This window comes from Podarcis filfolensis (genome assembly GCF_964270895.1).
Source record: "Podarcis filfolensis genome assembly, chromosome: 3".
Classification (NCBI taxonomy): Eukaryota; Metazoa; Chordata; class Lepidosauria; order Squamata; family Lacertidae; genus Podarcis; species Podarcis filfolensis.
In genome coordinates, this window is record NC_139606.1 from 67,297,714 (window position 1) to 67,320,351 (window position 22,638).

The window sequence follows — 22,638 nt, forward strand, 5'->3', positions numbered from 1 at the left end:
TGAACTTCATATTTGAAGAATTTATTATTTAAACCTAACAAAAAGTTGTGCTTTTGAGATAGGCACAGTCCTCCCTGAAATTCATTGTACTATAGCACGACAGTAGCTTTACTGTAGAAATGCTTACTCAGCTTTTAGGACATTCAGGTAGAAATGATTATCTTAAATCAAGTAGTTTTAACTACCCTCACTTAATACAGCAACATAAATTTAACTTGGGTAATCTATCCTTTATTTTCACCTCTTGTAGATCCATAATTTTGTTGTAGCCTATAGATGAAACAAATTAAGATTACCGTTTTATATCCATCATCTCATGTTCTCCTAAATTGTAAAATATCTTTGGGCATAATTTCATTATCCCAAATTGAGAAATTATCACTACAGATAGCGGTTTTGTTTATGCCTTTTTTAAGTAAAAAAATCCTTATATGTAGGTGCTTCTTTCCTTGAAACAGTAAGGCAGATGCTTCAACTTGCCTCTTTCAAGCATGCACGCTCCAGTTATTTAGTTGTAGTGATGCAACAGGTAGACATAGACAGGAAAGAAATATGGGAATTACATTTAGGGTAGGTTTTCATCTTTTCTCAGTGATTAGAAATAAATCTTATCACTCAGACCAGCCCTACGAAAGGTAAGGAGAAGGAGCATACTGCCCCAACAAAAAAAGACCAGGACTCTACCCTGCCTTTGATGTAATCATGCCAAGTGATAGAATTAGCTGTCTTGAGGGCAAGGGGTAAGGCTCTTCCACTGGATTTTATTGTTACAAACTGCCTTCAGGGCAGGGCGGTAAGGAAGGCAGCCCAACAGAAAGGGAGGGCATTTTTGAATCCTTCTGCCTTTGTGCTGTAAGCCATGATTCTTGAATCTTATGAATAAAAACAAGCCACCTATAACAGGGGTAGGCAACCTAAGGCCCGGGGGCCGGATGTGGTCCATTCGCCTTCTCAATCCAGCCCGTGGACGGTCCAGGAATCATGAGTAGAATGTGTCCTTTTATTTCAAATGCATCTCTGGGTGATTTGTGGGGCATAGGAATTCGTTCATTACCCCCCCCCCCCAATATAGACCAGCCCACCACATGGTCTGAGGGACAGTGGACCGGCCCACAGCTGGAAAAGGTTACTGACCCCTGACATATAAAAACGACCAAGGACAGAAAAGGATTTCTGAGCAAAGGAAAGCTATCTCAGCAAGGCTCTCTATGCGTTATTTTTAAACACAGTGTGTTTAAAAAAACAAACATAAGAGCCCACACATTTCTTACCAGAGAGCTTATGTTAGAGTGTACAAGTGGTAAAAGAGATTGATCCTACTGCACTGTGAAAAGGGTAAAATGTTAATTTGTGTACATCATTTTCATCTTGGGCTTTAACATTATAAAGAGTGCTATCACTGGCATTATATATTGAAAGATAAGAGTGCAAGAAACTGAATTTTCAAGTTGAAGATTGTCATAACACAAGTCTTCTCTTAGTGCAAAGCTTTTCCAGTTTGTCCCAAGGAATCTTTTGGGACTCACTTTTCAACCCTATGATGTCCTTACATATCTGGGACTCCCAAAGTGTTTCACAGTTTCACAACTGGCTCTAATTTCCCCCCACTCTGAATAATAACAAGCAGGGAATGAAATGTAAAAGCTGTATGAAATAAATGTGCAAAGAACTTTAAAAGTCCCGCAACCCCCAGCAGTATGGCTATATTCTGTTACAGGATGATACAAGAGAATAATCACAGAAACCTACTGAACTGCTGGGATAAATCTCCAAAGAGAATATCAGACTGTTTCTAACTAAATCACTGGATCAGAATTTCCCAACTTCAAAAAAGTTACTTGATCTACTGTGAGACATTTACAAATCACTATAAAATTACCTCAGCCTGAAATATGCAGAAGATATTGCTACAGGCATGTGTGCAGGGGTGTGTTTTCTTATTAGTAGCTGATTTTTTTAAAATAAAAAATATTAAATCAAAATTCTTCTTGAAAGCTTTCTACTTCAAGGTTGTACACAGGAAAGTAAAGTCAGGGGGCAATAGCCAACAAAGTAGTTCCATCAGGCCAATAATTGGTTTGTGCAATGGAGCTTCACCTTCATGCATGCCCCCCCCAAATCTGGTCCAGAGGGTTTGGAAAAGCACAAAGGCAGATTAAGGGGGGCACAGAGAAAGGAAGTTCTGTTTAACAGACAGACATCCTTGTGCTAATGGGACAACTTGGTTGGGTGTCCCCCAACATTTCCATCCCTATTTAACAAATTCCTGTCAACTCATTGTAGGTAGAATTTCAGAGCAGATTATCCAGTGGGGTTCTTTTTCACAGAACAGTCACAGGTGTGAAAAGGACAGAAAAAGGAACTCCCTATATAGAAAGCCAATTTGATTGGAGTTTGCCTCAGCGCAAGGAGTTAAGCAGCCCACTGGGAAGCTGTGAAGATGATCTTGGACCTCTGCAGTTGGGAAGAGTGGAGTATTTGAGTGTCCTTTTAAAGACCTGCCATATAAAGTGAGGACTTTTATTATTCTTTTTCAAACCAGCCATTAGACACTTGCCTGTGAACCATAAGGCTCTTCATTTCCTCTAGGTTTCTGGGTTATGAGACAGCAGCTAAAATACCAGAGACCTAGACTCTTCCTTCTGTTTGAAGGCAGGCTCTAGGGGATATCAATGTGATGCCCTTCAGGCATTGTTATACTCCAACTCCCATCATTCCTGGTCAGCTTGGCCAGTGGTCATGGATGATAGAAAATGAGGTCCAGCTGGCTACCTCTAGGCAGGCTCTAAGGTTCCAAAGTTCCCAGTCAAATTTCCATGTGTGGTGGAAAACTAGAACATGTAAGTATGGGGTGACCAGCTATTTAGACAGCAGGATGGAAAGTGTAACAGTGTTCTCTTTACTCATGGGATACATGTGCATAACTGGGCCAAAGGATTCAACACAAGTAGGCTCAGATTTTAAAGAAGTTTCATTTAACATAACAGAGGGGCAACCAGCAAAAGCCCAATCCTCTGACTTGCTATGGCAGCACAGCTGTTAGAATCTTATGTATAATTTTCTAACAATCTTACGATAAATAAATTCAAATTTACATATGGTGACACATCCAAGTGCCACTGAAAACAATAGAATTTCTTCCAGGTTTTAGATTAAGGTATCAACATTGTAATAACTTAAAACATCATGTTAGCTTTCTTATTGCACTGAATGATTTTCGCTGTAAAAATGCTATTCATTGACAGTGTGTTCTCAATTTCTTGCCCACCTCTGAAGAGTACAGCACCAGCGTCCATTCAAAAATCTAAGTGTCAATTTGCTTAGCACCATCATAGCTGTCTGCTTCAAGAAGCAATTTGAGAATAATGCTAACTTCACCCTTTTTCACAGAAAGAGAGAGATTTCAACGTCAGGTAGGCCCAAAGCTAGCAGATGCAGCAAGCTAGTTGGTTGCATTCTGTACCTGTGGGGCAGATCATCTCAGCCTGGTTGGATCACTTTCAGAAATAACTTCCAATACAGTCTCATAATCAGCATATTCTCTTAGGGACTTTATCATGTCATCTAGCAGTTCCTCCCCCAACATGAACCTTTCAATGTCATGCACTGATCTGCTTATTCTGTGATCAGTAACACGATCCTGGGGAAAGTTGTAGGTTCTTATTTTCTCCGACCTTCCTCTGGACCCAGTCTAATCAGAAAAAGAAAAATTTGATCAGGGTTTTTTATATATACCTAATCCTTTACAGAGTTAACATAACCAAAAAGACCCAGAAGATAAGCCCTCACCCTGAATAGCTTACACTCTAAATTGCTTGAGCAAAATAAATAAATGTAGTGTAACAGGAGAGGCGTATAGCTCTCTCCATTATGCTTACACCTAAAAAGCAACTACTGTAAGTAGGAGAAACAGAACATGTGTACTGCATCTCTTAGAACATTTTCTGCTTCTGACAAATTGAGGCATCACTTCTCTCAGCCAGTCAAACTTTTAAAGGGAATGGGAGGGAGAGCAGATGCACTTGGAGGTGCCTTGGGCTCTCAGAGACACCTTGCCAGAATATGAAGAAAACAAGAGCATGCTGTATCTAGTTCCTTGGCGACTAACTGGGTTATTGTGCCATGAACAAGAGCTCAGATACATGCATGGATTGGACTGAAAACATATTAAAGATGCAATTGTATGGCATCAAGAGTTAACAAGAAAAGCACTATAGGAAACTTATTTTCCCTGCACAAATACACTAACTACTACACCACACCTCTGCCCAATGTGCTACCAGAAGAACTGTGAAGGCAGTTTCCTCGCCTTCTGAGCACAGCTATAAAAGTCGGGGTGCACACTAATAAGTACTGTCATTAGTTTCAGGGCTACACTTAAGGGTATTAACAGACCTGCTGGTAAGCTTTATGCTCACTTTATTTTATTTTATTTTAAGTGAGGTGTTAACTGTTAAATTACTCTACTTCACTGTGCTGTTTAAGAAACCTATTTTTTCTCCACCACACAATGCCTATTAAAATTCTAAGCTTCATGCTGTAGATTTCTTCTTTGCGCCCTCCAGCCCAATTATATCATCAGCTCATGCCTTCTTGTCATGTTTGATGTACGTACTTGTCCCAGTAGAACTTAAACTCAAGTTTCCAGGCACAGATGAAGAGCAAATTAAACATTACCTGAATCTTTCTAGCAATTTCTGTTTTTCTGGTCTCTTCTTCAAGTTTGATACTGTATAGCTTGGCACGAAGGATCTTCATAGCCTTTTCTTTATTTTTTATTTGAGATCTTTCCTGCTGACACTCAGACACAACACCTGCAGCAGCAAGAAAAATGATGTCAGTCAAAAACAAAACAAAGAGTGCTAAGGGAAGGATGAAGGGCAACTTTCAAGGAGCACAGTGAGATATGACAAGCAATTTAAGTTACACAACTGCTAGTTTCTGAACTCAGGGCTTGGGGAAGTATATGCTACTGTAATGGCAGCAATGTGAAGCCTGGTGATTACCAAGATAGCAAAACGAAAGCATAAGCTCCAGTGGGAACAGAGCACTGTTCCTAGGGCCCATCATCCCCGACTATGCTGACAAGAACTGGAATCCAAAAGGATCTGGATACTCAAAGGTTAGTCAACCCTGCACTAGAAGCAGGAAGTCTGGTAGGCATTTAGCCCCAAACAGAAAAAAAACCAAATACATTGCTATGCTACGTTGCAATTAAAGCAGAAAAGAGGGAAGGCACTGAGGACTGGAAAAGAGAAATAGGAAAAGCTTAATATTAAGTAGATTTGTAAGAAAGGAAGGACCTTGCTGTGATTATGCTTTACTACTGGTAGGTTATTCAGAAGGTACACTGTCTGTTGCAAATAGCATCAAAAGAGGTTAAACACAAACCCTTTGCACTGTTAACTATAACTAATTCCCACATACTCCAGGAATTCAAATACAATCTGCAGAATTCACACTTATGGTTGGTAAAAACTGTAGTTCAAAGTGAAAATTCATGTAGAGGCCACTGATAATCTATTTTTTTAAAGCTATGATTAAGGTATCACTGAATTCACAGGTTAACGCCACATTTATTACCTGTACATGCAGAAGTCTTGAATATGAATGGAAAAATTATGTATTTGTGGATGTGTTAGTCACCCAAATATACTTGTTGGAGAAGCAGTACTGGTGGCAGACCTAGGTTTCCTGACATGTATATATGAAGTTGCCTTACAATGAGTGTCACTCAGTTAAGTGGACGCAACACCTCCCCATTCCATGAATCTCCCTGGCACAAAGCTAACTTGCTCAACGTTTTTTTTTTAACACCTTATATAATTAAGGTGTTCTCAGAGCTTTCTCTAGGGTAGTGATCCCTGGTGGGTAATGCAAAGTCAAGGCTAGCCTCTTGCTTCTCTACATTATGCTGCATGGGTTGGTCAGCAGGTGGCTTCTTCCATGGGTCAGCATCTCAGGGCCAAACACCTTCATCTAGCAGTGGTAATGTGACCTCTGCATTCTGCATGCCATTTGCTTCCCTCTGGTGGCTTGTCCAGTTCTCATTTTTAAGGGCATTTGCTGCCTATATCCATGCTTTTCCCACTGTCTCCCTCTCACACACCACCTGCTTCCCACCTACACACTATTAACTACTTCCTGCCCACCTCTCCGTCTCCTCAGGTTCTTGTGTCCTCCTGTTTCCTCCACTTCACCCCATGCTCAGGTTATTGGTTTATTTTCCAGCCACCAGCCCTGTGTTAATTCCAGTTAATTCCACCCCACCATTTCTACCAGTCTTCTAGCCTGTTTGCAGCTTCCTAGCACCTGTGTGTTATGTCCTTGGCAGGCACAGAGGTCTGCAGCCACTCAGAGGTGGCCCAACAATGGCAGTAAGAAGGGGACAGCAACAGTGACCCCTGATACTGAATGAGACCACTCAGGCCATCGACTGATTGGCAGCAATATCCACACTGACTCCTGGAATCTTCTGCCTACATAGCATTTGTACTGCTACTAAGCCATGCTCCCCACCTCCCACCCCACACTGTTTGTGTAAATCATAATATGCAGAAACAGATTTCACCAAGGTAGGAGGAAAGCTGTAATGTACCTGTGGGAATATGGACTATTCGTACAGCGCTATCAGTTTTATTTACATGCTGACCACCAGCTCCACTGGCTCGTTTAGTTTCAATACGCAAGTCTTTAGGATTAATTGTCAAATTTATCTGCAATGTGAAAGAGACACACTCAATTTATGCTTTATAAATGAACAGCAGATAATTCTGTTTACAAATCATTCTTATTTAAAATGACAAAGCAAGTTTTTCACTGACACATGGGGCACCCACCACCCTTTAAAACACTCTTCCGAAACAATAAGCTGCCTTCTGCAGAGAACTATGTTTACCACCTAGAGCTCCTTGGTGGAAAGGTGGATTATAAATGAAATAATCAAGTAATAAAATAAATAATTATTCTGAGCATAGTAAGTCTACATAAAAGAGCATATCTGAAAGCAGAGTATTTGAGCACCTACTTAGAATCATAGAACTGTAGCACTGAAAAGGGACCTTAGCATCATCTAGTCCTGCAACTCTGCAACTGTGTAACTGTATCATACCTCATCTGGTTGTGGTAAAATTGCTACAGTCATTGTGCTGGTGTGAATGCGTCCTTGCTTTTCTGTCTTAGGCACTCTCTGGACACGATGTACGCCCCCTTCAAACTTCATTTGTTTATACGTGTCGAGGCCTCCTATAACAGCAGATGCATGTCTCAAACCACCTTCAATAAAAATAAAAACGCACTGTAATTGTATAGTACAATCTATTTGGAAAAGTTCACTGAATAATTTATATTGTGACTGATGATTTTAAGCTTACAACCAGAGTTTGTGTTTTGACGCCCACCACCCACCCCACTTCACCCTCAAATAAAGCCAAACTATTAAGGACTGAACATGAACAGCAGCCAAAGAATGCTGAGTGTCTGTTGGAGTAGTAAAGGCAGAAAACCAGCAGGAGAAGAAAGGGAATGGAACATCCTGAAGGAAGAAGCAGCTGGATGGAACACCAAACAGGAGCATTCCACACCACAGTATTTTGTTGGGGGTCCCACTCATGTATATTATTGCTTTTACACTGGTTAAGTTCAGACAGTCATCTCTGATCTTATTAACCAGACATATGTTCATGCCCATGGTTTGTGCCTTTGCCTGCACATGTAGCCCCTTAACGCCACAATGATCAAACCAGGAATTTTCCAATTAATCATTTTTCTGCCTCCAACACTCTTTGGGTCCGTATCTTTGGTCCATTACTTAGGTGGCCTTTCCACAGCTGATTGCACTAAGTAATAGGTTGGAATTTTCATAGGTGGCCTTTCCACAGCTGATTGCACTATGAAAATTCCAACCTATTACTTAGTGCAATCAGCTGTGGAAAGGCGAACTTATGAAAATTCTCATTAATTCATATAATCCTATAAACTAGGTCATTATTATTATAACCAGCATATAACCATATATAACCAGCATATAGCCATATATAACCAGCATATAACCATATATAACCAGCATATAACCATATATAACCAGCATATAAACTAGGTCATTATTATAACCAGCATATAATAGGGTAAGGGACTGGCCCTCCAGTTGTTGTTGGGTCTAATTGGATGTAATTGTTGAATGCAATTTCTTCAGCAGAGTATTCTAAGAGGGTTACTGAAGGCAGCTTCACACTGTTTTTATGCTACTATTTTCATTTTACTTATGGGGTTGTCATACACAAGAGTGCATGCATCTTTAAACACTAGGTGCATACTGGGCAAACCTCTACAAGATTCCTAGACGTGTTTGCTGGATTTCAATGATATATAACTATTCATACTCTTAGCTATCCCAGAATCAGAGCGTCTCTGCAAATGCGGAAAACAGGAACCCGATACTCTGGAGCATGTGTTCTTTTCCTGTGATTTTGGCAGTTATGCCAGAAGACAATTGTTTGAGGCCCTAAAATTTAATAGACAGATTTTTACACAACCAACTGTTCAGGACCTGCTGGCGGACAGCGATGATCAAATTACTGTTATAGTGGCTGAATTTTTTAGTGCTGTCCATGAAGAAAGAATGGGCCATGATAGAGAGACTTAGTGGTTCTTAATGGTAGGTGATGTTGCTGTGTTGTATTATATTATCTATGTACATCGATTTATTTTTTGGAGTTAAGAATAGGACTGGGATAAATTGTGTTCGCTGAGCCCGTATTTTATACAGTCTGTATATGATGTTTGTTTGATAATGTGTGGTGTGCTATGCCTAATAAAGGATTTAAAAAAATAAAATAAAATACTCCAACACTCATATTTAGCAGCAGAAAAAATAAGATGTCCCCTGCAGCCATGTAATGTGTAGGGTGACACCGGTATACGCACTGGTTACTTACCTATGTCACTGGAAGCATATTCCAGAACTTCAAAATTCCACTTTTTATATGCAGCATACTGTTGATACATATCAAACATCTCTGCTGTGAACAGCATTGCTTCCTGCCCTCCAACTCCAGCAGTCACTTCCATGATGAGATCACTTCTATCTGTTTCTTCTGAAGGAATCAAAAGCAATACAATCTGTAACGAAAAAGGGATGCCTTTCTACCCAAATAAAATCTTCAGCCAACAGTATCCTATCACATACCTTGCTGGAACACATGCAATAAGAACAATAATCAATATATATACAGTTGTACCTTGGTTCTCGAACAGAATGCGTTTGAGGAATCCGTTCGACTCCCAAAACCGTTCAAAAACCAAGGCGCGGCTTCCGATTGGCTGCAGAAACCAGAACGACATTCGGCTTCCAAAATTCATTAGAAAACTCACTTCTGGTTTTCTATTGTTTGGGAGCCAAAACTTAACCAGTTCCAGGCGTTCAGCAACCAAGGTATGACTGTATATGAAAATAATATTGCATATCATATGCCACTCTGGAATTGTTCCCACAATGAAAAGCAATGTTTTAAATAAAAGGAATAAAAAAAGGAAGCAATGTACCTGGTGTTTCAATTCTGCTATCTCTTCCTGACAGGAAACAGCTTCTTTTTCCGCCAGCTTCCGCAAATCTTCATGTTCATCTAGAATACAGCTATTGTTAGCAAATTAATGCCTGTAACGATAATACAACTAAAATACCCGGCCCCTGTATAAGAATTTCAATGCACTAAATGCAGGTACTAATAGCGTTACATGACGGCGAGATGGGATGGTCCCTGCAGGAGAGAGCCAAGCCCGGGAAGTCTCGCCTCCCTCCCTCTGGTGCAGGCAGGTAGCAAGCTGTGTGGCAGCCACCACTGAAGGCGGCTGCGGAGCCACAGAGCTGCGGCTTAGGGCAACGAGCGCCAAGCGGGCTTTGGCTACGGGGTCTGCCGAGGCGGTCTCACCTTCGTGCGCCAGGCGCTCCGTGTCGCGCAGTTCCTGCTCCTTCTCCCGCAGAAGGCGAATCCGCGCTGCCAAGTCCGGCCAGGAAGCCCCTTGAATCAGCCCCGGCTCCTGCCGCTCCAGAAAGCGCTGCAGCGCCGGCAGCTCGAACAGCTCGCGCAAGCCAGCCTGGCTGCTGGAGGAGCGCCGAGGCGCCGTTGCCTCCCACCGCCCCGGCGCGAGGGCAACGGCGAGCGGCGAGGAAGACGAGGCGCGCGGCCTCCACCTCCGCTGCTGCTGCCGCCGCCACAACAGACTGCGCGCAACACTCCGCCACATGCCGACGGCGAACTACGCCCTCCCTTGCCCGGAAAGTTTCCGCTTCCGGTCACGAGGCCGGCAACTTCCGGAAACAAACCAACCGGCCCCGCGCCCAGCATAGAGTTAAAACAAAAGCGGGCAATGCGAACCTCCCTCACTTCGGGTTCACATTTGGACGGCGTTCTATGCCGGGTAGGAACCGCGTTGGCAAATCACGGAAGCGCTTCATTCCCGAGCCTCTTTAAGACCATGGCCAGGGAATGCCCGGGTTCCAATCCACACGTACACGCACACACCGGATACGAGGCTCACTGAGTGGGCTTGTGCAGTCACTCAGCCGAGCCTACATGGCAGGGTTGTTGTGAGGATAAGGGGGGAGTGGGAATTGCAAGAGCCGCGCGTGAGAAAAGGCGGAGATAGATGTAGGGGGATAATAATGCGTGGGCTTCTTTTGCTGGTACGGGTTGTCATGTGTTCAATTGGGCACTGTTATGCAGGGCTTGCATTGCTAGTTCCCATTCACTGCAACGGCAGCAAAATCCGGAAAAAGCCGAAAAGATGCGACTCCCGACGGGAGGAAGGAGTCAAACTTTTCTATAAACATCATGAAATGAAACCTTAGAGAGAGGTAATCCAACCAGAATGGTTGCCTCCCGGTTTCTGGGCAATTAGGGGGGTACTCAATGGTACACAGTACCGGCGGCACCCCTAAAAAAGAGCACTGCCTATGCCCATGGAAGTAAACTCTATAATTTTTGTGCTGGGGATTTTAGTGGCATGCACAAATGCTTCAGCTGAATAAGTACTACCTTGTGTGCTTATTTTACATACATTTAACCTTTATGTAATTTTCAACATCTGGGTTTTCGTTTTTCATTTTTCTCTGATATTGTTTAGATTTTTCTTTCTCCACCTTCACGTGTACCTAACAACTTAGGGATAACGCTTCATGCATCTGATGGACTCTAGTTGGTGAAAGTTTATGTCATGAGGTTAGATTCAGACTTGCCCTTATGCAAACTGAACAGCTCCTTCTGTCGGTGGAAGGACCAAGATCTGGAGAGGAGACATACTGGGAGAAGGTGTGTGTGTGTGGGATTTCCACCAATTTCTGTCTTTACTTCCTCCTGAAGCCCCAAGCCCCATCTCCACCCCTTCTTTAGTCAGAGTGTACTGTGAGCAGAGTTCCACCTATGGATTTTCCAGATCCGGGTCTGTGCTGTTCCCTAACATGGCAATTGTTTACCTGGAGAAATAGTTAATATACTTTAGCCCTGTATATGAACTCCTATATTGGTGTGTGACTCAAAATACAAAAGTATATTCTAAAATGAGTCCCTTTTCTAACTCATCACACTGATCTGCTCTTGGGGTCAAACAGATCCTGATTAAGTCAGAGATGGAAAAAAATTGATGTATTAGACAATGACTCCCATTTGAAGTGTAAAATATAAAATTTTATTAATAATTGTTGTTCATAGTACAGGGGTACAACTATACAGAGAGAGTGTCTGTGGTCTGTAATCACCCTCCGCTAGTGTTAATTCCTGTGGGGTCTCACACATTTCCCCCTTCAACTCAAAATCTCTCAGAAGTGTGAATACAAAAAACCAATAACGAATTATTAACATGTCTTGTATATTACCTGCTGTATCAGCAAGTGTTGTTAAGAATTTTACTAGTTGTCAACACTTTAGATCCCAAGACCTTGGATATTCCTCCCCCATTCCTCAATTCACTTTAACTGGGATATATCAGAAACCATATAAAAAGTATAGGAAAGGGGAGATCAAACAGTACAAAACAATCAATCCTCTTCCATCCAGAGGATAAATGAAGCATGAAGTGGGCAGCATGTGTGATGGGGTGGGTGGTTTACAATATAGATCTTAACTTCCAGGATCTGGTTCTACTCCTAGAGTGGCACTTTTCTGCCTCCTTCCTGTTGCAGCACTGAGCCCCTAAAAAGCCACTCTTTTAGGTTGGGGATCCTCCAGAATAGCACAGAAAATGGCAAGGGGGCTAGCATGTTAACGGAGAACTACAGTGGTACCTCGCAAGACGAATGCCTCGCAAGACGAAGAGACTCGCGGAACGGATTAATTTCGTCTTGCGAGGCACCGCTGTAGTGAAATTAAGGACCCCCCTGGTTTGAGTGAGTAGAAGCACCTTTTGCTAATACAACTGCATCTATGGATTCAGGTTTATGCCCCAAATGCCTAGTAAATTGCTGTCATAAGCCACAGACCATAGAGCACCCTTACTTATAAACATTCAATAAAAAGATTAGTTGGAATAAGAAATATCAACAGCACTTAGATGAATGAGAGACATGTGTGGGCTTTTGCATGACCACAGTGTATAGATAATTTATTCACAGCCATTTTTAAATAAAAAGTTTCATATTTATTTCATATATGTGTGGCCTCATGAAAATCCAAATTCCAGGAAGTAAATACAGTTTAAATCTATTTTCGCCTGCAAGTAGTTAAGTATAGGTAGGCATTTGTTTGTTTGTTTGTTTTAAAGTTATTGTATAGCGCATGCACAATACGGTAATCTTTTTAGAAGTTTAATCATTGGCTGCTCACATTTTGCAAATATGCTGAGAGCAATGAGATTATGTTACCGTCTAAAACATTGCCAATACTGCATCAATTTCATAAAACAGATTGAGGTATGCAAAAGTGGCACGAAAAAACTCTGGCTGTTTTTGCAGCCACAGGATTTTGACACCAACAACCTGCATGGTTTTTTTTTTAAAAAAAATGGCAAAAGGCATATATATCCTGTGCATTTAAAATATACATCTACTCCTAGGAAGAACATTTGGAGTGTTTTATGGTTAGTCTACTGACCCCTTAAGAAGGACATAGACTGAAATGTTAACACAGTCTCATTGCAATAACACACTAACCAATTTATGAAAAGTTTGTTTAAATGCTATACATTCCCCCCTCCCCCAAATACAGATACTATGAAATCCTATGCTAGAATTCAGGGTGGTGTTTTTGGGCCCTTACAGTTAGTTTTCATTAAGTTTCCTCAGAAGATAAATTCTGTCAAACTGACAACTCGCCTACTGTATTAAAAGTATCTTATAAAGATAGCTTCTGATTAACAGGTCACCATCAAATAGTAACATCAAAATATGAAGTCTAAATATTGAAAGTTGTATACATGCAGTATTCTCTAATTACATAGTACCTAGTTGTGTGCACCAGAGATAATTGTGTTTCAAACACTGTAACAAACCTGAATTCACACCATATATATACAGAAAGGGTGCTATATATTCAGAGTACCATAGTAAATATGACATTAACTGTGGTGCTCTTGATATGCAATACCACAGTTAAATCAATTCTGGTTAGGAAAAAAAACACATATCTTACATTTATTTCATTCACAATGAGAATTTCACAGTAGGAGGAGGCATTTCTCTGTCAGTTCCACTCCCCTTGCCCATTCCCACCCCCATTTAGGAAAAAAAATCTGTCTTTGTAAACATCTTCAAAGGTATTATTCTATCAATATATCTTTAAAATTTATTCATAATGGTAAATAACTAACCAACATGAATAAAGTATATCATAACACAATAACACTTTTCAGACAAAACAGATATTTATTAAAAGAATGTCCTTTATAAATAATTCATCTTGCATTTTAAACTACAGTTTCATAAACAACAATATTTAAAAGTGCTGATTATGGTAGGATAGTCAGCAACGCCAGTGTAAACAGACCTTTTATGTTTTCTGCTTTGCAGAATTTCCTCTTATTTATTTATTCTCTCTCCTCTTTTTTTTTTTAAAACCCCCATTTTGTCAAACACTACCACAGTTATCCAAAGAGTTGCATAGGGAATAAAGAATAGCCCTTTAAAGTCATTATCTCCTGAATTCTATATAAATTACAAAAAAACCAAATGAGCTTAAGAAAATGAGCAGCTAAATTGCCTGTGTCTCCCTCCCTCCCTCCTCCCCACCTAAAAGTTCTACAGATTTCAAGTAAAATAATAAGCAAAAATTCCCCACGTCTGCCCTTTGACATGTGTTCAATAAATTAAAAATGAAGAGGTAGCAAAGGAAAGAGAGGAAGAAAAGAAAGAAAGAAAGAAAGATCCTTTTGGAAACATATGAATGGCCCAATCACCAGCAAAAAGGGATTTAGGAAGGGGGTATTTAGGGTACTCTGATATTCTGCTGGCATGGATAAAAGGACTTCTGGTGCAGATGTTTAGGACTGGGGTAGGACTATCCAGCTCTGAAAGTTATTCTGCACCAATCAATACCTATTCCGGCTGAGAGTCCTTTTGGCCACTGCAATGGAGCTTCTGAGGACATCCTATTCAGCACAGCCCTGGGTCAAATGTCACCTAAAGATGGGAGGGGGGCTGCACCTCAGCATGCGTGGTGGCCCTTCAGAGATGTTGCCCTTTAGGAATAGCTTGCAGACAAGAGGCCAACATTTGAGAACCAAAGTCTACTCAGTTAACACCACAGTGAGGTTTATTTTAAATGAGGGCCAACCACGTCAACTGGCTGACATTAAGGGAGAAGCGTCACTGAGGTTTTGGATGGTCAAAAAAAAAAACAACCAAAACAAAACTCTTCAAAACCCTATGGCCTGCTTTAAAAAAGTTCCTCAAAGGAAATATGTCAACACGCACCACTGGTTTGAACAGCTGTGAAAAATGTGTGGTGTTTTCTTTAAATTTTTAGATTAGATATTTATTCGCAAGGTCCAAGCATGTATTTAAATCAGGAAAGTTTCTTTTTCTAAAAAAAACCACATTAAGCACCTACCTACAAAACTAAACTAGCAGCAAAGGGAGTGTGTATATTTCCCCCCCAGGAATCTCGACCGTCGCACAAGAGCAATGAATGGGAGTTCCACAAAAGCCCCATTACTCACTGCCTGAGCTCACGTTCAATCCAGAGTGGTTGTGCAAAAAGATGGCCCAAGTAAACTGAGCTTAAGGTGGCTGAACTACTTTGTTCCCTCTTTCATTTTAGCGCTTAAAAGAAGTCCTTTTGTTTGTCTGATTTTGTTTTTGAACAAAGAACAAAGATAATAAAACACCCACTGATCTCATTCTTGGGCCACTTTTTTTTAAAAAAATTAATATTTATTTAAATCTCTGTAAACTTTTTCTACTCCACAACAAATCCTTCAAAATTAGGCAGGTCAGAAGATAGTCTTCTTCAGCCTTTTTTTTTTTTTTTTAATAACAATTTGGTTTCAGTTTCTGGAAAACACACGAACATTCCATTTCATATGATAGCACTTTTTAGAAAAAAAATAACTGACAGACAAATAGTAGTCCTCAGTGTGGACTGAAATGCTACATCTAGGCATTTTTCCCTTTAAAAAATTTAAACTTTTTAATTAAAAAAAGTAAATTATCAACCATGGTTGTGTGTATGCATTATTTTTTTGTTTTTGTTTTCTGGGTTTTTGTTTTGCTTTGCTGAATTACATAACATTACACAGCAGCATGAGATAACTGGATAGCCAGTCTTTAATAAATCTGTTACATTATCCGACATCTGAAATGTACATTGATTATCTGTTCTTATAACAATTAAAAACAATGTCAGCGCATATACTATGTAACCCCAACATGGATCCCTTCATGTAATTGTGCTTTGTTTATGTTTATTTTTTTTTTGACATTTTGAACTCTGCAATGAAAATGCCACAATTATGGCAGTCAACAAGAGGAACGCCTTGTTTTGAATTTTTAAATTAATGATAAATAACACACACATGCTCCATCTCTCTCTCCATCTTACACAGAAAGCTTGTCTGTCTTCCATAGCAATGGATTTTCCTCCACAGAGCACTTGGAATAAAATTGCTACACTTCAGGGCTAGTTTCTGACAGTGTTCGCATATGTTGTTTATAAATGCAAGTTGCTTTTCAGCCTGTTCCGAGGATTCCTGTGTGTACTGTAAGACCATATTGCACAAAATGTTATTAAATACCGATATAATTTATGTTGTTGGATTAAATATTGCAACAACAAAGTGGTAAATGAAGCAGTTTTTGCTTTGCACATGCTGTGTGAGGGTACACAAGGAAATACTTCATAAAACGACACGCATGTCATTGCAATCTCAACCGCAGCTGTGAAAAGTGTGTGAAACGAGTGGTTATTTAGCAAATCTACTCTTTTCCCCCTTCCAAACTCAAGCATGAAGGACCTTGGTAAAATGTAGACAAAGACCATTGTGTGTATTTGTTTTCTTCACAGTAGCCTGAGTAGTGCTAAACTGTAGTTCTCCAGGAACTCAGTTCCAGATGTTAGTAAACTACTAAGGTGAAGACAGATGGAATACAAAAAGAGAGCTCGTAGCATGTCTCTCGGCTGTGGGGTAAACCTGGCTTCCTCTCAGCCTCACAAGCGAAAAGACAGGCGTAGACATGCCAGCAAAGTAAAGCCTGGCTCAGCTGTCAGTCTTGCTCCCCCCCCACTCCATTTAATGGATGAGCCATCCACCTTTTCTCTCTCTTTTTTTTAAAAAAGCACAGCGTTCAATCTGCTCATTTGTCACCTTATTCATTGAAAAAGGATACGTTTCTTAAAGTGCAAAACTGCTCCAGCTATTGCGGGGGAGGTTTCTCGGGGTGGGGGGTGGGCTCTGCAAATCAGCACCGTGCACTGCCAGACTCTGCTTCAAAGGTGCAGAACTGGTCCCCCCCCCAGAGGTTGACGTGGGAGAAGAAAGGTACGTTTTGGATTGAATGCAGCAAGGGTGCTTCCAGAGCAGCCCCGCCACTCTAAAAATGCTTCTTCTGTCTTCATCCTAATAGTATCCCCACCCTCACCCCACCCCAAAAGCTAAATCAAGATTTCAGCCCCTCTCAAATAGACCTAAGTTTCAGAAGTAGAGCCCACAGTACTTTCGACAAGAGACTTATAAATCTGAGAGTTCAAAAACCTTGGGAAAGAGTCTCTGTGCATTAACGTATAGATCTGAAGTTGAGCGTCTTCGTACATATGCGGATTGGGATCCAACAAGTTTCTGTTGATCACTTCTCGCACCCGTGAGTCTAGACTAACCTAAAGAGAAGAAGAAGAGAAGTTGATCAAGCCCTCACTCAAGAAAGGTATACAGATCTCACTTAAAGGCTTCAGTCTTACTCAATTGCCGTTGCGCCCAACTGGATCTTGCCTACATGGAAGGACTGTCATAAACCCTTTGACATCTTTATCAGTTGTATGATTGATATGATATGTACTGTGTTTCTTTAAATCAAAGCAAATGAAAATGGAATGATACAAACCTATGCATTTTTTGCCTGAACTACTGAGTCATTGGCCTGGGTGGAAAAGCATAGACATAGGACCATTTCAGGTATTTATTTATCTGTTCCATACATTGTTAGTCCCGTTTGGTTGCAAAGCAAGCCCAACCCCCTGCCTCAACCTTTCCCAGGACTCTCTCCATTGTCAGGCATAATGCCTGCTTTGCACTATCACTTTGCTGAACAGCTGCTGCCATCTTGTTTTAACTTCCCTTTGTTAGAGAGCATTACAGCAAAGAGTTTATCAATTATGGTGCCTTTACCAACCACTTGTGAAGGAGTTTACTTCATGCTTTCTAACCTAAAGGCAACTGCAAGCCTTTATGGCAGGGGTTTGGAACTTTTTCCTTTGTTTTCGTAGACTACATTCCAGCTGCACAAATCATATCTCTCTCCATTCTTCATCCAACAAGCAAAGGGAGTCAAAACACTCAAGGAGAATACAGAGCAGAGCAGATGAAGGGCATGGCCCTCAGAGAATTCCAAGGGCCAGAAAGAGCAAGGGGCCTGGGGCCACATTTGACCCCAAGCTTGTATGCCAATTTGGAATTTATGGTATTACCTCTTTGGGTGAAAGTATAGAAATGTAGTCTTCGTATATAAGCCTTGCTTTTTCTTCAACAATTTCTTTGTTCTGTTCCTTCTTCAGGTCTTCACATGCTAGCCAGAACAGCAAGTTTTCTTCGCTATATTCTGTTCGAAGAAATTCTCTGAAAATATTCCTACCGGCTGGTGTTTTCATCATCTTGTCAAAATTTTGAGCCCAAGACAGGATTTCATCTTCTGTAGGGTTTTGGCTGCAAAACAAACAAACAATGACAAGAGCAGCAGCAACAACAACAACGAAAAGCTATTCTGTATTTCTAATTCTAAAAGCTAGCGGTCAAACAATTCAAATTTAGAAAGAGAAGACAGAAGTAGGTTGTCAGGTTATGTACAGGAGTCAGAGATGAGTGCTGGGATTGGGGACAGACATTTTGCCTCCCATGGAAATACAAATCTTATCTTAATCTCAAAGCGCAGACCTCACAACAGGTATTTCCTCAAACTGACAAGTCAGCAAGCATGGATGGAGAGCAGGTGCATGCCCCCCCCCAGCATGCATTTACACCCCCCACACCATACACCCTCTCCAATAAGAGCTTCACTCTTTGACTTGAGTTGGCCAGAGGTGAAACATGAGACGTGTGAATTAATTCTAAAAAGGATATTAAAATTTGCTTCTATAAACAAAATGGCTGTGCAATGGATTATTAAAACCTTTCTTCAACTTATAAAGACCAGAAATGTGGGATACCATTCTTTGAAACTAATGGATGCTATCTTATGAAAAATCATTCTTGTCCACAAGATGGCATTGCCTTGAAGTGGAAAGGGAAGAAAAAAGTTAGACTGAAAACCATGAAGGCAATTTTTTAAAATCTCAGGTCCTGAATTGGTGCAATAGTTTAACTTAACAACAACAACAACAACAGTAAGCTCCAATACTTTTATGTTTGCAATTTATAGCATGTAGTAAGGTTATCAATAAGACAGGATTAGGCCAATAACTTGAACTAATATAAAAAGGGAGGAGCAGCAGTATAATGTCAGAAATTGATGGTGTAAAGGGAGGCAAATGAAAGAGGGTAGGGAGGCTAATGAAAAACCAATGAAAGGAAAAACTGGGGCAAAAGAAAAAGAAAATTGTGTGCATGTGAATTCTGAATATGGCAACACTGGCTCCAGCCACACCTATCACTAACCACACCCACTGGATCCAAAAGCTCACACACTGCCACTTTGGGCCTAGAAGGCTGTCTGCTCCTAGTATAGACAACACGTGAGATAGATTAATGGTCTGGCTCAGTATAAGGCAGCACGTATGTCTGAAAGGTAACTACATCAGTGTAATTGTGACATGGGTATGTATCTGACGACAGAACAAGGGATGAACTTCCCTGTTCCTCCAGAACCTCAGCTGAGTGTTGTCAGTTGTGTGAATCCTCAGTGGATGATGCAACAGAGAGACCCAGCTCAGATGACCATTAAAATTTCAACTGTGCCTTCCTGAGCCTTCCACTTGCATTAATTAAAAGATCTGGTTTCTGAGATTTCAGTAGGAATTGCCCCCACGCTTGCCAGCATGTTTCTACAACCTGTTAGTTAACAAACTAACAGCCTGTTACTTAACTGACAAGCAACCTGTTAGTTTCACAATCTGTTATGTATCAAACCATTGTAACTAACATTGGTTATAAATATCCACAGTTCTCTAGGTTCATACATAACATGGAACTGTGGTTTATTCAACAGCGAAAGTGGAAGCTTTCACTCCCCTTTTATTGCACAAGGAGGAGAGAGGACAAAAACACACACAAGCCCATACCTGTAAGCAGTTTACATAAGAGTATGAAATATACATTAAAAGAATGCTAAAAACAGATATTGAGAACAGCAAGTAATTATAGTAACTATCAGAAACTGATAAACGGTTTTAAAAATAAATATACACAATAAAATTAACAGTGACTTACTAAACTGTAAGAAGGCATAGAAGTATGGATGAATAAGAATGCCAATAGTTTGGCAGCAGAGCTCAGGGCTCCATATAGTTATTTGCTTCTCACCATGACAAGCAAAAGCAAAATAAATTACGCAAAAGAGTCAGTGTGCACAATTTATTCAATTTCCTAATTTATACATGATGATGAGTTCAGCTTTTCTTGGCACAGAATTTGTATTTCCATAACACAGGAGTTTTAACACACACTTATTTTTGCATGGAGCATGCACAGCCCCGAATCTAATTGCGCTTCTTACAGTTATTTTTCTGCACAGAAAAAAATGCATTATTATTCATTGATATGCTGGCAGAAAGGAGAAAGCATGCTTGATTTTATTTAATTTATACCACAACCATGCATCAGCAATGCTCCTTTGCTGTTATATTACATGAAGACCAGCTGATTGAAACTCAAATTTCTGGTTGTTGCTTTTGTATGAATTACAGGAAAGCACACACAGTGAAGCAACTAACAGTGTAATCCTGTACATGTTTACTCAGATGTAAGCCACAACAAAGTAGTTCCATCAGGTTACCAGACGTCCCTGTTTCCCGGGGACAGTCCCCGGATTTACAAATCAGTCCCCATACAAAATCCAAGTTGAAAAGTGTCCCCGGATTCATTGAAAAAAATCTGGTAACCTTATTCTGGCTACACAATGAAACTTCCCTCCCCTCTACTCATTTCTTCCCCAACTTGTTCTGTGTTTTTCCCAACTGTCCAGAGCAAATTTGGGAAGAGGAGAGGGAAGAAAGTTCCATGGCACAAACAGAGATCTTTGTGCTAAGGTAGCTATTGATACCACCCATTGAGTTCAGTGGGACTTAGTGCCAAGTATGTGTGCAGAAGATGGCGGCCATCATAGTTTACGATAAGAGGCAATTAGAGAAGACAAACAGCAAACTTACCACTCTTCTATGACTTGAATACTCTCCATTTTAGTTGTGTGTGTCGGCCTTCCTGTACTGTCCCCTCTATCTTCATTCCTAACAGTGAGGCTGCAATGTAGTACAACACTTTATTTTGTCTAGAGAGAATTAATTTAAAACAATGAATATACAATATATAAAACAACACTGAGGTTTAACGTGAACCTGCATTCTTAAAGGAGACATTGCCTTGGTGGCAAATGCAGGCCACCATTGGAATACTCATCATAAAAAGAGATTCCCCTGACCTTTTAAGACTCCTCCATCTCCTCTATTCAAAGGAACACCAAGGGAGACAGATTGTATATTTAATATCAACACCTCAATTGTAACTTTTGTAATCTTTATTTGTTTCACTGATTAAAAGTACTGACAATAAGCTGAATCTCTATATATTTTAATATTTGGAACACATATGTGAAAAGAACAGAACAGAAAAGAAAAGATGTTCCATATTGTCATTATTTAAAAGGCCCAACAGTTGTTATTTTCATAAATTCTAAGCGAGGCATTTCTTGCAATGTCTTCTGGCAGCTCAGATTCAGCCATGCTACTAGCCACTAGATGGCTCCTCTTTCAAAATGTTATTGTGCATTCAGTGCTCAAGTATAGAAACTTGTAACATTGGCGCCCATGCTCTCTCTGTGACATGATGTGGCCTGTTAAAAATAGTAGGATTGATTGTTTTCCCTTTTTGTTCAAGCTCCATACCTGCCTAGTTGCCTGATTTGTATTTAAAGCCAGACATACTGTAACAGTATGGCATCTACGCAGGGGCAGCCTGTCCCGTTTTGCCATCTGAGGTGAAACAGGAAGGTGTCACCTCCACCTGGCCGAAACGTCACCTACCAGAATTATGTTGCTCTTTGCGAGATCTTGTGAGATCTCGCTGGGAGCTGCTGCCACACAATCCTGGAGCATAGCTGCCGGGCTCCACAATTGGCCTCCTTCTACCTGTGCGACAATGGGCAGGGAGAAGGAGGCAGAGCAGGGCCACAGGGTTTTTTTGGGGGGGCAGCCCCCTCCTTGAATTTTTTGGGAGGCTGAAGAGCCCTCAGTCCCCAATACTTGGCGCACCTGCCTGGTTTAAACTGGGGCACAATCCAGCAAATCTGGTACTACTACTATGCAACATCTATTTATTTCAACTAGAGTCATTAATGTTCAGTATATATCTTTAAGAAGTCATATTATCATTCACAATGTAATTGGGTGTAAAAACATATCTATGTACAACAGTATGCCCAAGCACTACTGGGAGCTTGTCTTATGATGATTGATGACATTGTCCAGAGAGTTAATGCAAACTATACATCATCTTCAATGAATAAAACATATGTATTGAGCCTCCAGCCATCGTTTTAATACTAAGGTGCAAGGAATACTCCTCGGCTGTGAGTTCAATATGTACCACTGTGATAAATGGCACTTTGGCCAGTAATCTCTTCAAGGCAATAAAAGCATGTTTGCTTTCCAGCAAAAAAATCAAAATCAAATCTACTTCCAATTACTAGATGCTGAGAACAATGTAAATTTCTGTACCCAAAGACCTGTTTCTCTCTTATTATATTATTCACAACAAAACAGTAGGTATACAGTAAGCTACTTTATAGTTGCC

The 22,638-nt window shown here is 40.6% G+C and overlaps 3 protein-coding genes across 10 annotated transcripts in view; 1 reads left to right on the forward strand and 2 right to left on the reverse strand.

The window, feature by feature from the left end:
- Positions 1 to 22,638, forward strand: part of LOC310760079 (VIP peptides-like) — a 397,324-nt gene that overhangs the window by 131,493 nt on the left and 243,193 nt on the right. The window lies entirely within an intron of this gene.
- Positions 1,372 to 10,405, reverse strand: MTRF1L (mitochondrial translation release factor 1 like). Of its 2 annotated transcripts, XM_083608023.1 has the most exons (8): positions 9,930 to 10,405; positions 9,544 to 9,623; positions 8,937 to 9,120; positions 7,112 to 7,275; positions 6,599 to 6,716; positions 4,678 to 4,814; positions 3,464 to 3,691; positions 1,372 to 3,379 (listed from the first exon to the last, which is right to left on the reverse strand). In XM_083608023.1, exons 1-7 carry the CDS (start codon positions 10,243 to 10,245, stop codon positions 3,476 to 3,478), a joined length of 1,215 nt encoding a protein of 404 aa, XP_083464149.1. In that variant the 5' UTR covers positions 10,246 to 10,405; the 3' UTR covers positions 1,372 to 3,379; positions 3,464 to 3,475. The 2 variants fall into 2 exon arrangements, with proteins under 2 accessions (XP_083464149.1, XP_083464148.1); XM_083608022.1 differs by having other exon boundaries at positions 1,372 to 3,691; positions 9,930 to 10,404.
- Positions 16,934 to 22,638, reverse strand: part of RGS17 (regulator of G protein signaling 17) — a 59,977-nt gene continuing 54,272 nt past the window's right edge. For 3 of the 7 annotated variants that reach the window (XM_083608044.1, XM_083608049.1, XM_083608045.1), the window contains 3 exons: positions 21,000 to 21,089; positions 18,108 to 18,342; positions 16,934 to 17,300 (listed from right to left, as the gene is read on the reverse strand). In XM_083608044.1, coding sequence (XP_083464170.1) covers positions 17,112 to 17,300; positions 18,108 to 18,342; positions 21,000 to 21,089 — 514 coding nt within the window. In that variant the 3' untranslated portion in view covers positions 16,934 to 17,111. Of the gene's footprint in view, positions 17,301 to 18,107; positions 18,343 to 20,999; positions 21,119 to 22,638 lie in introns of all 7 variants that reach the window. The other 4 variants (XM_083608050.1, XM_083608046.1, XM_083608048.1 and 1 more) reach the window with 2 other exon arrangements.

Excerpts from the sequence above, each read along its gene's own strand:
- MTRF1L (XM_083608023.1), bottom strand. The coding sequence starts at position 10,245 with ATGTGGCGGAGTGTTGCGCGCAGTCTGTTGTGGCGGCGGCAGCAGCAG. Across the intron at positions 7,276-8,936 it reads ATATGCTTCCAGTGACATAG|GTGGTTTGAGACATGCATCT; the intron begins GTAAGTAACCAG and ends TTTTTATTGAAG. Across the intron at positions 4,815-6,598 it reads AATAGTCCATATTCCCACAG|GTGTTGTGTCTGAGTGTCAG; the intron begins GTACATTACAGC and ends TTGCTGCTGCAG.